The following is an 18196-nucleotide window of genomic DNA, read 5'->3' as shown; positions in this document are numbered from 1 at the left end:
TACAATAAGGGCAATTGAACCGGTATGGAAATTCCCAGATAGCGGATTCGGGAGGGCGCCCATGACAAAGGAAACAAAGGTCCCCAAGCTTGCTTTAACAAAGGGGGAAATGGTAAAGCTTCAGATTTCCCAAGGTTCAATTTGAGGCCCGCAAAGGATCCAAACTGTCGAATTAACTCCAAGAGCGCAGCCAAGGAGGGTACCGGGTCTGTCAGGAATACCAGAATGTCATCCGCAAATGCTGCATATTTAAAGGTTTCAGACTGAAGTCGAATACCTTTTATATTTCGGGCATTTTGAATGGCTCCCAAGAATGGTTCAAGCTGTAACACAAAAAGTAAGGGGGATAGCGGACAACCCTGCCTGGTACCCCTATGAATAGAAAAAGCTGCAGAGTGCGAATTATTAAGCCCAATAGTGGCCATGGGTGCATTGTATAACAGCCGTATTGCGTCAAGGAAGAGCCCCGTGATCCCCATCAATTGAAGGAGATGAAATAAGTAAGGCCACTCCACGCGATCAAACGCCTTTTCAGCGTCGAGGCTAACCACCAGGTGAGGAATATCTTCCAGTTGACCCAGTGTCATTGCAGCGATGACTTTCCTAATATTGGTAAGGGCGTACCTACGACGAACAAAACCCACCTGGCCGGGGCCCAGCAAATCCGGCAGCAGAACCGCCAGTCTGTCTGCCAAAATTTTGGCCAGAAATTTTTGATCTACATTGAGGAGGGAGATCGGCCTGTAGGACTCCGGCCGCAAGGGGTCCTTCCCCGGCTTGGGAATCAAGGTAATTGTGGCACAGTTCGTGTGTGGAGGGTAGGAACCTGACTGTATTAAAGCATTGAAGGTGTGAGTGAGAGATTCAATTAAAGACTCCGGCATAATTTTATAAAATTCAGCTGTATAGCCATCAGGCCCTGGCGCCTTATATTTGGGGGCCATTTTGATAACCCTCCGAATCTCCTCTTCAGTAATGGGCTGATTCAAGGCACCTTGGTGGTCCACAGTTAATCGGGGAATGTGCACCCGGCTGCAAAATTGTTCAAGCGCTCCCCAATTCATTGGCTCCTGGGTATAAAGACTAGAATAGAATTCAGAAAAGGAGCGTATTATAGAGGGGGTATCCCTCACCAACCGCCCCGAGGAATCATAAATCGCTGGGATGAGTCGGGAAGCCCGCTGGGACTTAACCAGATTGGCCATCATCCTCCCGGGTTTATTCCCAAATTGAAACATTCGATATTGGTAATATGCCAACCCCTTCTTAGCCCTCTGATGCAGTAAGGTATTAACCTCATTCTGGATGGCGAGGTACGCCTCCCTAGCCCCAGGACTGGGAATCTGTTGCAGCTGCCTGCGAGCCCGTCCAAGCTGGGTAGACAACAGCACCAATCTTTTATCCAACAAGTGCCGTCGCCGGGCCGTAAAAGCAATCACATCCCCCCGCAGGACCGCCTTGGCTGTATACCAGAGCAGAATGGGATCAGACCGATGCTCACTGTTAAACTGCAGGTATTCCTCCCATTTCCCCCTTAAGTAGTCATGGAACACTGGGTCCTCTGCCAAATAATACGGGTAGCGCCACCAATGCCCTCCCGATAGCGGCTGGGAACCACTCATTTCTAACAAAATTGGTGCATGATCTGACACTATGATGTCAGCGATGTCAGCTTTTACTACTTGGTGCAACAGACTGGAGCTAATGAAGAAATAATCCAACCGGGCCTGTGTCGGGTGGGCCCTGGATAAATGCGTGAAGGTCTTTTCCCCAGGATGTAACAATCTCCAGGGATCCAATAAGTGTAGGGACTTTTCAAGAAATTGAATACCTTTACTAGGCGGCTCAACTCTGTGTTTGGCAGATGTCTTATCCAGCAAGGGGTCTCTTACAGAATTAAAGTCACCCCCGAGAATTATATTTTGGTCGACATAGGGCAATAACGCTCCATAGACCCGGCAAAAGAAGTCCATGGGTGGATTATTGGGAGCATATACATTACATAAGACTATGGGTTGGTGGTCTAATTCAGCAGCTAGAATCAAATAACGTCCTTGCGGATCTTTAATCTCCTGAAGGACAGAAAAGGGTACATTTTTACGGATTAAGATCGCCACTCCAGCGGAGCGTGAGGTGGCTGATGCATAATGCACAGCCCCCACCCACCGCTGACACAATTTACGATGCTCCGCATCATCAAGATGTGTCTCTTGAAGCATGATCACATCCGCCTTTTTCTGTTGGAGGACAGACAAGATTTTTGTTCGCTTTATTGGCGAATTAACACCACATACATTCCATGAGTATATTCTAAACGTTTGGGGAAGCATAGTTTAGGTAAGCCTCAGGGGCCAAACGCTATAATAGCAAACTAGAATGTCAACATAGCAGCCTGAGGGCCCTCCCAGCTGGGGTCCCCACGCCAACTTTTCCACATAGCAAATGAACCTTTGGACCTGCACAAGAATAACAGAACCCATAACCCATACAACCGATCCAGGGAACTGGCCCCACGCACACCCCTCTCCCACTCCCCCCCCCATCCCACCCCTCCCCCGTCCCCCAATGGAATAACCATTACAGTCCCCATGTAGTCTCCAATAGGAGCTGGAATCACTAATGCAATAACCAACACCCCCCACCCCCCACCAGACCCACCCATCCATCTCTACCTGAAACAATAAATCTAAGACACAATAGAAGAACCTAGATAGAAACACAGCAATCAAAAAGCCTTATGAGAAAGAAGTCCTTAACCTGCAGCAAAGGCTGGTGTGAGTGTTCTCAGGATAAACCAGTCCCGGATGTGAGAGGGTATAATAAAAATACAAAAAACAAAAACAAAAAAAAAACTCAGCACCCCGAAATAGTAGCTGCACAGGACTTCCCCAAGCGCAGGATTCACTTCCCAACCCATTGCAAAAACTGGGGGCAGCAGGCGGTCCAAACCCGGACCCAACACCCGCCGCCATTTAACACTGAAGTAATCCGCCGAAATTGACATCTCGCCTCCTGTGAACGGAGCACAATCAAGGGCTAGACATCGTTCCATTTGCAGGGGGCCTCCGCATCAACACACTCACGAGGTTCCTGCCACCGGGGGCAAAGATTGCTCTCGCTCTGCCACAAATTTCGCAGCCTCCCCCGGGTCTGTGATCCAGCGAACTCCGGCATTGGTGGGCACACGCAGTCGGGCCGGGTAGACTAACATGGCTTTATCCCCTAGCGCATGCAATTTAGAGCAAAACGGCGCCATGGCACGGCGCTGCTGGGCCACCGCCGCCGAAAAGTCCTGGAACACCAGGACTCGCTGATTCTCATACTGTAGCGCTTTACCGCTCCGTGTAGCCCGGAGAATCTCCGTTTTATGCATGAAATTCAGCACTTTGGCTATTACTACCCTGGGCCGGGAGTCGTCAGGCCTCTTAGGGCCCAAGCGATGTGCGCGCTCGATACGAAGGGGTCCGTGTTGTAGCACCAGATCCAACGCAGAGGGAAGCCAGGATTCCAGGAACTTAGGCAATTCGCGATCCAAAAGGGTTTCCGGTAAGCCGACGAAACGGAGGTTGGAGCGCCGCGAGCGGTTTTCCAAATCCTCCATACGCTCTGCATGCTTGGTCACCATTTGCTTGAGCGAGGTAAGTTCCTGTTGCATCGAATGGTGGCCATCTTGCAAATCGGAAATCCTGCGCTCTGCTTCCTCAACACGCGTTTCGAAGGTCTGAATAGAGCTGGTCAATTCCGTGAGTTTAGAAGAGATTAGTAATAATTCAGGTTTAATTATTTCTTGCATCGCCGCCCTGATATCCGCCATGCTCGCCGGCAAGCTAGCGTCTTGGGGTTGCTCCTCCCCTTCAATCGGGCCTTCTGCAGGCTTCCCCCGCTCTTTTTCCTTTTCTCTCTCTTTCTTGGCTTGTCGGGAAGTCATGGAGGCCAAAAAATTACCACACCGCCGTGCAAGAACAGAGGGGCTTAAGCAGCACAAATTGAAGGTCCCCTATGGATGGATGGGTCTAGATGGTGGGCGAAGGGCGCGGAGAAGGGAAAATGTGCGACTTCTCCCCTCACAGCATCACGTGACCAAAGTCTAGGTAGGTATTTATATCTGTATAGGAGGCCCACCAAGTAACTCGAAGTGAAGTTTAGGTATTAGTGTAGGGGTTAAGGGCCACTTTGACATTCAAAATGAGACGTACGAACAGAACAGTGCTCCCTTGTGAAGATTTGATGACCTTCGGAGTGAGGAAACTCACCCAAAGATGAGATTTGTGCAATGTTCTCTCAGCCTAGCTTGATGTTACCCAGGTAGAGAGTCCATCACCTCAGATTTCTGTCTCTGATACTCATGGAGTGGATATTGAAAATAAAGTAGTGCAAGCCATTGGCAGCATTCAGATTTCTCCGAAATTAAAGAACATGCACTCATATCGTCTTTTTGAATTATAGTACTGCTACCTTGAGTCTCAATTTTTCCATGACATATACTGGGTTATGCTTTATCCGTGTGTTTGATTTGCCGCTGAGGAAGAGAGGAATGATCCTTCCAAAACATGCAATGTCAGGTTGTTTAAGAAGGTTTTTAAAAATCTGGGAAAGAAAGCTATTTTGTAACATCTGGGACATTTCATCATACACCTATTACGTTTTTCTTTTGAAAATTTGTGTTTGAGACATGTTCCTTATCCAGGTGCAAAAATTAACATGCAGAAAAGTTTATTTACACAAAACTGGTCAAAGAATATTTGGATGTTTTATTTGCAGCTTAAAAAATCTTGAACAATAAGCAGAAGGTATGAGCATACCTGTGTCCAAATCTTGATGATTAAAACTTCCAGCGCAAAGTTGAGGTTATAAAGCATCCTTAGTGTGCTTTTACCTGTGCTATACGATGGTCATTCATATTCTTTGATATATATGAGCCTTTGGTCACAAACCTATATTTTCAAAGTGAGATTATTATTGGTGTTCGTAGTTGAAACTGCCATTGTTATTTTTTAATTTCTGTGTTTTTGGGTTTAGCAATTTATGATTTTGTTTTATCTGCCTCATTCTCTTCAACACTTTTCAGCAATATTTTTCATTGTTCTTTTTCACATTGCAATACCAGGTTCAAAGCATCCTAGACCGGCCTTATTTAGTAGCTCCCCAACTTTAGTGAACTGTCTCTGTTTTCTTTTACCATTCTTCCACAAAGTCCTTTACTATTTTTTTGTGTTCTTTGCACCAAGGATCAAACCTGTCTCTTTCCTTAGTATTTGCAGTCTAGTGTGCTCTTGGTAACTTTCAACTTGCTCTGCTTCACCATGTTTCTCTTATTTCGCTCTTGTAGCCGCTTCATCAGATCATTACACTACTTTTAATAACTCATTTACTATAAACAACTTGTAAAACATTTAGCAAATTCTTCTATCCTTGGTTTTATTATTTTTTTGGCTTCTAAATTTGTCTACCTCTCATTTCTCTGTACTGAGTACCTCTCTTGGTTCCTGTAGTCTTATTCAAACTTCATTTTAATATACTGTTTTTATAATAACTTTAAAACATTTTAAGAATTAGTTATTCTGCTAGCTGAATTATTTTAAAATGTGTCAAATAATTTCTCAAAATACAGTTTTACTTTTCCATCCTAATCCACGTTTGTGAATCTGCTGATTGTTTTTTTTTTCTGTTGTTAGTCATTGAATTTGTTTCCCTTTCCTAGTATTCAAGTTATTCGGGATGAAAAGGTTGACTTGACAGATACTGCTTACCAGAAGATGTTACCAATGGTTGCTAGACCAACTGCTACAAAAGCAGTGAAGAATAACATTCGGATAACGGAAATAATGTCACAACAAGACATTCTCACCAACCAGCAGAAAATTCAGACTATAATTGATAGACATCTACAACACAGACATGAAGAAAGAATAGAGGACCCAAGTGAGTAGGCACTAGTCAATGTTTGTAGGGGTCAGTGGAAAATAATTTTATTCTTATTATTTTTGTTCTTTATTTTTACTTTGGTTTTTATATATGTCTTTTAGCTTATTTTACTTTTGTTTTTACTCACTTCAGACATAATTTACAAAACCATGTTAAAAAAATAATGCATTCCAACACTTTTACCACAAGAAAATTCCTACAAGATTTATTAAACTGGGGTGCCTGAGTACATCAGTATAGTAAATTCTGTGGGAATTTTACTCACATTTCTGTGGTCAAGAACATCATATTGTCCCCAGTCACTCCTGCTCCACCAGTTTATCACAGGCTCTTCTTTGCTCCACTTATGTGTCAACTGGTGCTATTTTGGACCAGGAGCAACTTGGGATCACGCCTGCTCCCTTTCGACCCCAAGTCTCTGGGCTAAGTTGGGGAGAAAGGGGACAATGTGGGGTCCTTTATTTGAAGAGGGGTGGGATTATTGCAAGGGGTGAGACTTAACTGGGACCATAGAAGCGTGCTGGGGGACTTGTTTGTGTCCTTAAAGGCCACCAGAGTTTCCTTGTACAGTAGGTTGGGGAGGGCATGGAGCAATTCAATAGGAAATTGCAGCCCTTTTAACATGCCAGCCCTGGGAGCATCATTAGACACTTAGCCTGGTGATGCTTCTGGGGAAAGTTAATTTTCTCCATTGACAAGCAGTGCTGAATTAGCCATGATATGTGGATGTCATGCAGCGGCACTGATTGGACCTCTCACTCTTAGCTACTAGAGCTTTTGTGCTACTAAGCCTGTGCAGGAATTGCTACGTTTATGACCACATTTCAGACCCAGCAACCGTCCCCTCCAGTAGAGGGGAAGATCCAGAACTTTCCAGATGATTGTGCAAGATCACCAAAGATTGCTGGGTACTCAAAATCATGGAGTCTATATACTGCTTGTGTTTCTCCCAGCTTCCAATGCTTCCTCATCGCTCAGCCCTCAATCTGGATCCATTTATCTCAATGCAACTCCACCTGGAAGTGGAGTCGCTCCTCAATCAGCGGGCCATAGAACCTTTTCCTCCATTACACCATGGCCGGGAGTTGCACTTCTGTTACTTCCTTATCCCCAAGGAATCCAGGGGACTGAGATCCATCCTGGATTTTAAAAGCCTAAATGAACATACTCCGGGAGAAATTCAAAATGAACTCCCTCCACACAATTCTTCCTTTCATCCAGAAGGGGGAGTGGATGTGTGCTCTGGATCTAAAGGATGCTTATGCTAATAATCTCTTCCTTTCCTCCCACTACCGTTGCCTACACTTTATGGTGGACTTCTCCCACTATCAGTAGGGTGTGCTGTCCTTTGGTCTGTCAACAGCATAGAGAGTATTCACTTTCTCACAGGACAAGCAGGATGATAGTCCTTACATATGGGTGACATCACAGGATGGAGCCCAATCACGGAACACTTTTGTCAAAGTTTCTAGAACTTTGGCTGGCACCTACTGGGCATACCCAGAATGGCACTAACTCTGCAACCAGCAGGGGTCCCCCTTCAGTCTTCTTTTTTCCGTGCAGCAGTAGCCATGCAGTTTAAGGAGCTCCACAGAGATTCCTGACAGGAATTTTCCTCATGGAATTACTGCAAACTTTCGTACCCCACAGGGTCCCCCTTTCAAATTTTTGCTTCTGCGGTACTCTGATAAGTTTTTTACCTGGTTCCGGTCAATTCCCGTCGAGTTTGGCCCTCGTGGCCTACTGGCCGTCGACCGCACCACGGCTCAATTTTTCAAAGGCCATGGTGTCAGGGTTCCGTCAGTGCCCGGACTGTACTCGCACCATGTCCATAACAGATCCTCATAAAGTCTGTGTAATGTGCCTTGGGTGCGAGCATGATGTCCTGACTTGCACCAAATGTGCCTTAATGACACCAAAAGGTCGCAAAGCCAGAATGGAGAAAATGGAACTTCTCTTTTGTTCCCAAACTCCGACGCCGTCGATTGCATCAACATCGTCCGAACTGACGCCGTCCACTTCGCGCCAGCATCAGGCATCGGCCGGTGACCGTCCAGCGTTGACGACTTCCCGGCCATCGATAACCTCTACTCCCCCTCAAGATCAGGGGGATCGTAGAGAGAAACATCGGCATCGACACCGAAAGCCTCGGACCATCGATGAAGGAAAATCATCGACTTCGCCATCATCCGAGCCGCCATCGAAGAAACCGGTCCAGAAAAGGCATCGACCCTTTCTGGGACCGGGTCACCGAGGCAACCCTCACCTGGACGGATATCGGGAGCTGCGACTCCGCCTTTAACAGTGGTCCCTCCGGCTATGCCTCTGCCTCCTTCTTCCCTTCTGGAGCCGGGCTGCTTGCTCCAGGTCTCCGTGAAGAGCTGGACCGGATGGTTCAGGAGGCCATCGATAAGGCGATGCACAGGTTCCAAGTTCCTCCAACGCCGACACCAGTGCCGATTGTGGAACCGACCACTGATCCCATTCCAGCAGCATTGGCACCGCTGCTCTCGAAGATGGAAGCGCTTATAGCAGCTTTTCCACCAATGGATCCTGGGTCACCAGTGGCACTGGTGCCTTCTCCACTTACTCTTTCATCGGGAGGAGAAACACCGTTCCATATTCCTCCATCAGGAGTCCTGCCGATGCCTCAGCCATTGATGCCGATCCGGCCATCAGTGCCACCGGTCCATCCCTTAATGCCCTCGATGCCTGCACTGGTGCCCTCGATCCTTGCCATAATCTCTCAGGGTTATCACCTGAACTTTCTCTCCATTCCACCTGATTCCCCACCTCGGCTGACATGGGAAACATCTGACCACTCGCCACTCCTGGAACAGTGCCCTACTCCCAACAAGGCCTAGGATTGTATTCCCGGTACTTTCTAATCCCCAAAAGGTCAGGCGGCGTTCGTCCAATTATGGACCTACCCTTCCAGGCTCCAGACCCTCAAATAATTCTCACCACCGATGCTTCCAACCTCGGCTGGGAAGCACATGTCGCCAATTTCCAGACCCAAGGAGCTTGGTCTCCAGAGGAAGCCAAACACCAAATAAATTTCCTGGAGCTACGAGCAATCAGATTTGCTCTCAGGGTATTTCAGGATCACCTTTCCAACCAGGTCATCCTAATTCAGACGGACAACCAGGTGGCCATGTTGTACATCAACAAACAGGGAGGGACGGGCTCCTATCTACTGTGTCAGGAAGCGGCAGAAATATGGGAGGAGTCCCTCTCCCACTCGATGTACCTCAGGGCCACCTACTTGCCGGGTGTGGACAATGTGTTGGTGGACAAGTTGAGTCGCGCCTTTCAACCGCACGAGTGGTCTCTCAACCTCACTCTAGCGGACTCAGTATTCCAACGTTGGGGTTATCCCCACATAGACCTCTTTGCGTCACCTTAGAACCGCAAAGTAGAGAACTTTTGCTCTCTCACTCGCAGCCAACACTCACACCCAAGAGACGCATTCTCCCTCTCATGGGCAACTGGTCCCCTATATGCATTCCCTCCACTTCCCTCCCATAGCAACCTAAAACTAAACTTCCCATAGCAAGCTAAAACTAAACTAGGAACTTATCAAAATTGAGATGAAGGCAGCAGTCCAGCAGCAAGAGGGGGGCTTCCCAGTCTTTTGCATCGAGTGTCACATGTATGATTTTTTACCCACCGGTGAGAAGTTGTACATGTGCATGCGATGCAAAGAGCTCCTGGCTCTCAGAGAACGAGTCCGATCTCTGGAGGCTAGAGTGGCAGACCTGGAGGAGCTGAAGCAGACAGAGAGGTATATAGATGAGACCTTCAGGGACATAGTAGTCAAGTCCCAACTTCAGACTGGCAGCCCTGGTGCTTCCTTGGAGGAAGAAGGTCTCATGATGGGAGAGCACCAATCAGGTGCAGCAGGAAAGGATCCTGTAGCAAGGACCTGCTCTCCAGGTGATGCATTATCCTTTCACACTGAGGATATCTCCCCAAGGCCTACTGCCCAGGAGGGAAGGGTTAGGTCGGCCGTCATAGTTGGTGATTCGATTATTAGGAATGTAGATAGCTGGGTGACTGGTGGGCGTGAGGATCGCCTGGTAACATGCCTACCTGTTGCGAAGGTGGCGGACCTCACGCGTCATCTAAATAGGATTTTAGACAGTGCTGGGGAGGAGCCGGCTGTCGTGATACATGTGGGCACCAACAACATAGGAAAATGTGGGAGGGAGGTTCTGGAAGCCAAATTTAGGCTCTTAGGTTGAAAGCTTAAATCCAGAACCTCCAAGGTACCATTCTCTGAAATGCTCCCTGTTCCACGCGCAGGTCACCAGAGGCAGGCAGAGCTCCGGATTCTCAATGCGTGGATGAGACGATGGTGCAAGGAAGAAGGATTCAGTTTTGTTAGGAACTGGGGAACCTTTTGGGGAAGGGGGAGTCTCTTCCGAAGGGATGGGTTCCACCTTAACCAGGGTGGAACCAGACTGCTCGCACTAACCTTTAAAAAGGAGATAGAGCAGCTTTTAAACTAGAACAAAGGGGAAAGCCGACAGTCGCTCAGCAGCGCATGCTTTGGAGAGAGGTATCTTTAAAGGATACTAATGATGCATTAGAATTAGGGCATCCCGAAAGTAAGGTTCCAGTAATTAGAAAAGTAGTCTAAGTGCCTGTAACTAAAAACTCACCTGAGCTAAAAAAATTCTAACTTATCCCTATCAATTAAAAAGCAGAATTAAAATACAAACAAAAAACAAACTTTGAAATGTTTGTATGCTAATGCCAGAAGTCTAAGAAGTAAGATGGGAGAATTAGAATGTATAGCAGTGAATGATGACATAGACTTAATTGGCATCTCAGAGACATGGTGGAAAGAGGATAACCAATGGGACAGTGCTATACCAGGGTACAAATTATATCGCAATGACAGAGAGGAGCACTCGGGAGGAGGTGTGGCGCTTTATGTCCGGGATAGCATAGAGTCCAACAGGATAAACATCCTGCATGAGACTAAATACAAAATTGAATCTTTATGGGTAGAAATCCCTTGTGTGTCGAGGAAGACTATAGTGATAGGGGTATACTACCGTACACCTGGTCAAGATGGTGAGACGGACAGTGAAATGCTAAGAGAAATTAGGGAAGCTAACCAAATTGATAGTGCAGTAATAATGGGAGACTTCAATTACCAAAAAACCAGAAGCAGGGTTCTGCACTACAGAGAAATCCAAATCCAAAAAGTGCAGAGTATAGACTTTTGTATGTCCTGATCAAAGGAGAATTCCAAACAATTGATGTGAATGCAATTTATAATTTTATTGCGGCAACTCCACTGCATAATACTATCACGGCAAAATAATTTTCAAGGTGCCCCAACACGGTCCCGTGTTTCGCTGGTGGCTGCATCGGGGGGACCAACAAGGAATTCATACAAGCTGTAATTTAAAAGGATTAAAAATCAGGACAATAAGCAATGGACTGACGCCGATGTACAATTTTCAAGACAGTAAACAATACACATACCTTGGTACAGAAGATTCAAAAAATGGCAGGGAGTGCGTTTTCCCTCAATACAACCAGGTATTTTAAGGCAGAATTTGGGCTCCAAACTACAGGTGAGTTGATCACCTTTCTCGAGGGAACCAATCGGCGGTTCCCGAGATGCTCAGCGCCCCGCAGGTACACAGACGGACAACAATGACAGTGTAATCAGTGAGCAAGGCTAAGAGAACAAGTGCCATTCAATCTCGCGATTTAAACCTGTAGGAGAGACTGTGTCCAAAGTGAAAATCCATTTTTGCTCTTGTCTGCCCAAATGTTCTAAATACTTACCTCCCCGGAATGGCTTGGGAACTACCTCAATCACAGCAAACCATAAGTTAGCAATGTTATGAGACGAACTTATCCAGTGCGAGACCAGAGGTTCTTGGTCGCAAGATGTACGAATATTTGAACAATGCTCAAAAATTCTGGTTTTAATTTTCCGGGAGGTTTTACCAACATATAACATAGGGCAGGGACATTTGATGACATAAATGACCCCCTGTGACGTACAATCAGAATTAGATTTTAAATAAAAAGTTTTGTGAGAGATAGGATGTTGAAAGAATGAAAGGGACTCTGTATGGTGGCACGCAGTTCAATGACCACAAGGCTGATGTAGGTATTCTCCAGTAGAGGTCGCATCAACCCGACCTTGGAATGCATGTACCAATCTATCTCTAAGGTTGCGCCCTCTGCGGAAAGTGAACCGCAGGGAACCCTGGAACAGCTGATGTAGGGATAAGGAGTTCCAGTGTGTACGGATAATTTTAGTAACTTCCCGACTCAAAGGCGAGAAGGGAAGAATACAATTGTTAGACGGCTCAGATGAGGATGACTGGGGTAAATCACGGTTAATATAAAATGCTCGTTTAAAGGCATTCCGAATGACTTTGTTGGGGTACCCTCTAGCCAAAAAACGAGCTGTCATCAATTGTGCCTGATTTAAAAATTCTTCACGAGTTGAACATAAACGGCGTAATCTTAAGAATTGACCGGTTGGAATATTTCTGCGAAGATTTCTCGGATGGCAGCTGTCAAAGGCTAATAGGGTATTACGGTCAGTGTCTTTTCGAAAAATTGTAGTGTGAAATGTATTATTTTGAACTGAAACCATAATATCCAGAAACGGAAGTGACAACGAGTTTATAGAAAAATTAAACTGAAGGTGTGAATTGAGAGAGTTTAACCAGTCAAAAAACATCAAAAATTGGACATCGGTGCCCCGCCATATAATGAAGATGTCATCAATAAAACGTACCCATAATGCTATGTGATTTGACCAGTGTGAAGGATAAATATGAACCTCTTCAAATACCTGGTTGTATTGAGGGAAAACGCACTGCCTGCCATTTTTTGAATCTTCTGTACCAAGGTATGTGTTTTATTTACTGTCTTGAAAATTGTACATCGGCGTCAGTCCATTGCTTATTGTCCTGATTTTTAATCCTTTTAAATTACAGCTTGTATGAATTCCTTGTTGGTCCCCCCGATGCAGCCACCAGCGAAACACGGGACCGTGTTGGGGCACCTTGAAAATTATTTTGCCGTAATAGTATTATGCAGTGGAGTTGCCGCAATAAAATTATAAATTGCATTCACATCAATTGTTTGGAATTCTCCTTTGATCAGGACATACAAAAGTCTATACTCTGCACTTTTTGGATTTAGACTTCAATTACCCCAATATTGACTGGGTAAATGTATCATCAGGTCACGCTAGAGAGATAACGTTCCTGGATGGAATAAATGATAGCTTTATGGAACAATTGGTTCAGGAACTGACGAGAGGGGGAACAATTTTATATCTTATTCTCAGTGGAGCACAGGACTTGGTGAGAGAGGTAACGGTGGTGGGGCCGCTTGGCAATAGTGATCATAATATGATCAAATTTGATTTAATGACTGGAAGAGGAACAGTGTGCAAATCCAAGGCTCTCGTGCTAAACTTTCAAAAGGGAAACTTTGATAAAATGAGAAAAATTGTTAGAAAAAAACTGAAAGGAGCAGCTACAAAAGTAAAAAATGTCCAAGAGGCGTGGTCATTGTTAAAAAATACCATTCTAGAAGCACAGTCCAGATGTATGCCACACATTAAGAAAGGTGGAAAGAAGGCAAAACGATTACTGGCATGGTTAAAAGGGGAGGTGAAAGAAGCTATTTTAGCCAAAAGATCTTCATTAAAAAATTGGAAGAAGGTTCCAACAGAAGAAAATAGGATAGAGCATAAACGTTGGCAAGTTAAGACATTGTAAGACATTGATAAGACAGGCTAAGAGAGAATTTGAAAAGAAGTTGGCTGTAGAGGCAAAAACTCACAGTAAAAACTTTTTAAAATATATCTGAAGCAGAAAGCCTGTGAGGGAGTCAGTTGGACCGTTAGATGATCGAGGGGTTAAAGGGGCACTTAGAGAAGATAAGGCTATCGCGGAAAGATTAAATGATTTCTTTGCTTCGGTGTTTACTGAAGAGGATGTTGGGGAGGTACCCGTAATGGAGAAGGTTTTCATGGGTAATGATTCAGATGGACTGAATCAAATCACGGTGAACCTAGAAGATGTGGTAGGCCTGATTGACAAACTGAAGAGTAGTAAATCACCTGGACCGGATGGTATACACCCCAGAGTTCTGAAGGAACTAAAAAATGAAATTTCAGACCTATTAGTAAAAATTTGTAACTTATCATTAAAATCATCCATTGTACCTGAAGACTGGAGGATAGCAAATGTAACCCCAATATTTAAAAAGGGCTCCAGGGGCGATCCGGGAAACTACAGACCGGTTAGCTTGACTTCAGTGCCAGGAAAAATAGTGGAAAGTGTTCTAAACATCAAAATCAGAGAACATATAGAAAGACATAGTTTAATGGAACAAAGTCAGCATGGCTTTACCCAGGGCAAGTCTTGCCTCACAAATCTGCTTCACGTTTTTGAAGGAGTTAATAAACATGTGGATAAAGGTGAACTGGTAGATATAGTATACTTGAATTTTCAGAAGGCGTTTGACAAAGTTCCTCATGAGAGCCTTCTAGGAAAAGTAAAAAGTCATGGGATAGGTGGTGATGTCCTTTCGTGGATTGCAAACTGGCTAAAAGACAGGAAACAGAGAGTAGGATTAAATGGATAATTTTCTCAGTGGAAGGGAGTGGACAGTGGTGTGCCTCAGGGATCTGTATTGGGACCCTTACTTTTCAATATATTTATAAATGATCTGGAAAGAAATACGATGAGTGAGATAATCAAATTTGCAGATGACACAAAATTGTTCAGAGTAGTTAAATCACAAGCAGATTGTGATAAATTGCAGGAAGACCTTGTGAGACTGGAAAATTGGGCATCCAAATGGCAGATGAAATTTAATGTGGATAAGTGCAAGGTGATGCATATAGGGAAAAATAACCCATGATATAATTACACAATGTTGGGTTCCATATTAGGTGCTACAACCCAAGAAAGAGATCTAGGCGTCATAGTGGATAACACATTGAAATCGTCGGTTCAGTGTGCTGCGGCAGTCAAAAAAGCAAACAGAATGTTGGGAATTATTAGAAAGGGAATGGTGAATAAAACGGAAAATGTTATAATGCCTCTGTATTGCTCCATGGTGAGACCGCACCTTGAATACTGTGTACAATTCTGGTCGCCGCATCTCAAAAAAGATATAATTGCGATGGAGAAGGTACAGAGAAGGGCAACCAAAATGATAAGGGGAATGGAACAACTCCCCTGTGAGGAAAGACTAAAGAGGTTAGGACTTTTCAGCTTGGAGAAGAGATGACTGAGGGGGGATTTGATAGAGATGTTTAAAATCATGAGAGGTCTAGAACGGGTAGATGTGAATCGGTTATTTACTCTTTCAGATAGTAGAAAGACTAGGGGGCACTCCATGAAGTTAGCATGGGGCATATTTAAAACTAATCGGAGAAAGTTCTTTTTTACTCAATGCACAATTAAACTCTGGAATTTGTTGCCAGAGGATGTGGTTAGTGCAGTTAGTATAGCCTTGTTTAAAAAAGGATTGGATAAGTTCTTGGAGGAGAAGTCCATTACCTGCTATTAAGTTCACTTAGAGAATAGCCATTGCCATTAGCAATGGTAACATGGAATAGACTTCGTTTTTTGGTACTTGCCAGGTTCTTATGGCCTGGATTGGCCACTGTTGGAAACAGGATGCTGGGCTTGATGGACCCTTGGTCTGACCCAGTATGGCATTTTCTTATGTTCTTATGTTCTGCTTCTCTCAAAGACTCTCGTGAAGCTATGTCAGGAGAAGGGAACCATGATCCTGATAGCACCTCACTGGCCACGCCAAGTGTGGTTTACGATCCTTCAGGACCTCTCCATTCGCGGGCACATTCCCTTGGGAACGGACCCGCTTCTGATCACTCAGAACGACGGGTGCCTGCGCCACCCCAATTTTCAGGCCTTATCCCTGACGGCCTGGATGTTGAAAAGTTGATTCTTCAGCTACTCAACCTTTCGGAGCCAGTTTTCCATGTCCTTATTGCTTCACGAAAGCCTTCCACGAGAAAATCTTACCTTTACAAATGGAACAAATTTAAATCATGGTGTTCTGTTGAATCACTTGATCCCTATACCCACCACGAAATTTTTGGACTATCTGTGGCACTTGTCAGAATCAGGTCTTAAAACTTCCTCTATAAGAATGCATGTCAGTGCGGGAGCTGCCTTCCATAAAGGTGTTGGGGATGTTCCTATTTCAGCACAACCCCTTGTAACACGATTTCTGAAAGGCTTGCTTCACCTCAAGCCTCCTCTGCGCCATCCGGCCCCTTCTTGGGTCCTCAGTCTGGTTTTGGGTCAGCTCATGAAACCACCATTCAAGCCTCTCCATTCCTGTGATCTACGTTATCTCATCTGGAAAGTGATTTTTCTTTTGGCGATCACATCTGCTCGCAGAGTTAGTGAGTTACAGGCCCTAGTTACCTATCCGCCTTACACTAAACTTCTGCAAGACCGGGCAGTACTCCGCACTCACCGTAAGTTCTTGCCTAAGGTAGTATCGGAGTTTCATCTTAATCAATCCATTATACTACCTACCTTCTTTCCCAGGCCCCATTCCAATCCAGGAGAACAGGCTCTGCATACCTTTGACTGTAAACGGGAGCTAGCATTCTATCTAGACCATACAGCTGCCCACAGGAAAAGCACTCAATTGTTTGTCTCTTTCCATTCCATCAAATTAGGGCAACCTGTGGGTAAGCAGACTCTCTCCTCCTGGTTAGCGGACTGCATATCTTTTTGCTATCAACAAGCAGGCATTCCACTTCAAGACTGTGTTAAAGCACACTCTGTCAGGGCCATGGCAGCTTCAGTAGCGCACCTCCGCTCGGTGCCGCATCCTGATATTTGCAGGGCTGCTACCTGGAGTTCTCTCTATACCTTTACAGCCCATTATTTTTTGGATAAGGCTGGAATACAAGATTCCATCTTCGGCCAATCTGTCTTGCGCAACCTTTTTGCAACTTGATGTACCAACACCCTTTCACCTGCCCGTTAGGGTTCAGGATGCCCGCTACCAAATTCCACCCCAATTGTTGTGCCTGTTGCACGTCTTTGGGTACATTTGGTGCATACTCGGACATCCTCAGCTCGGTACTCACCCATTTGTGAGGATTACCATCCTGCTTGTCCTGTGAGAAAGCAAATGTTGCTTACTTGTAACAGATGTTCTCACAGGACAGCAGGATATTAGTCCTCACGAAACCCACCCGCCACCCTGCGGTGTTGAGTTCGTTACATTTTTTATTTTATTTTTTGGCACATACAATAGCTTTTAAACAAGACTGAAGGGGGACCCCTGCCTGTTGCAGGGTTAGTGCCATCCTGGGCATACCCAGTACGTGCCAGTCAAAGTTCTAGAAACTTTGACAAAAGTGTTCCGTGATTGGGCTCTATCCTGTGATGTCACCCATATGTGAGGACTAACATCCTGCTGTCCTGTGAGAACACCTGTTACAGGTAAGCAACATTTGCTAAATGCTTGGCTGTAGTAGCAGCACATCTGTGATGACAAGGCTTCTGAGTCTTTCCTTTTCTGGATGACTACCTTGTGATGGTGAATTCCCAGGAAGATGTGTTAATCTTCCTGAAAAAATCAATAAAACTACTACAATCATTTGGATTCCTGGTGAATTTCAAGAAATCTACTTTAATTTTCTTTCAGAAAATCAAATTCATTGGAGGTTGATAGATTCTATTCAAGAGAGAGCTTTCCTTCTGCCAGTTCGGGTGAACACTCTCAGCCTGGTATGCAGCCTGTTGAACTCATATCAGTCATTGGCCAGAGAGGTGATTGTTGTAGGCCATATGGCAGTTGTAATCCATATAGTTTCAGTAACCCGTCTGCGCATATGAAAACTGCAGTGGAACTATTGCTCTCAATGGGACCAACTAACTCAACCATTGAAAACCAAAGTGCATATTTCAAAAGAAATAAAACAGGACTTATGCTAGTGGCTAGATCTCTAAATCCTTCAGGAAGGATGACCACTCTGGTTAGTCCCTCACCATGTTATGTCAGCAATGAATGCCTCCATAAAGTGTTGGGGGGCCTAGACAGGCCCTTTTAAACTCAAGGATTTTGGAAATTCTTAGAAGACAATTTCAAATCAACCTCCTAGAATTGAGAGCAATCAGGCACACTCTAAAAACTTTCACTTGCCTCCTCCAAGGAAAGAGCATTCTCATGCAAACCAGCAACCAAATAGCCATGTTCTACGTGAATAAACAAG

The 18196-nt window shown here is 45.0% G+C and overlaps 1 protein-coding gene across 4 annotated transcripts in view; it reads left to right on the top strand.

The window, feature by feature from the left end:
- SPATA4 (spermatogenesis associated 4) overlaps nt 1-18196 on the top strand; it is a 275379-nt gene that overhangs the window by 117565 nt on the left and 139618 nt on the right. For all 4 annotated transcript variants that reach the window (XM_029578517.1, XM_029578431.1, XM_029578609.1 and 1 more), the window contains exon 4: nt 5702-5922. In XM_029578517.1, the coding sequence (XP_029434377.1) occupies nt 5702-5922 (221 nt within the window). The remainder of the gene's footprint in view (nt 1-5701; nt 5923-18196) is intronic.

The sequence above is a fragment of the Rhinatrema bivittatum genome, chromosome 1 (genome assembly GCF_901001135.1).
Source record: "Rhinatrema bivittatum chromosome 1, aRhiBiv1.1, whole genome shotgun sequence".
Lineage (NCBI taxonomy): Eukaryota > Metazoa > Chordata > Amphibia > Gymnophiona > Rhinatrematidae > Rhinatrema > Rhinatrema bivittatum.
The sequence above is the reverse complement of the archived record's forward strand: the minus strand, read 5'-3'. Positions and strand labels throughout refer to the sequence as shown.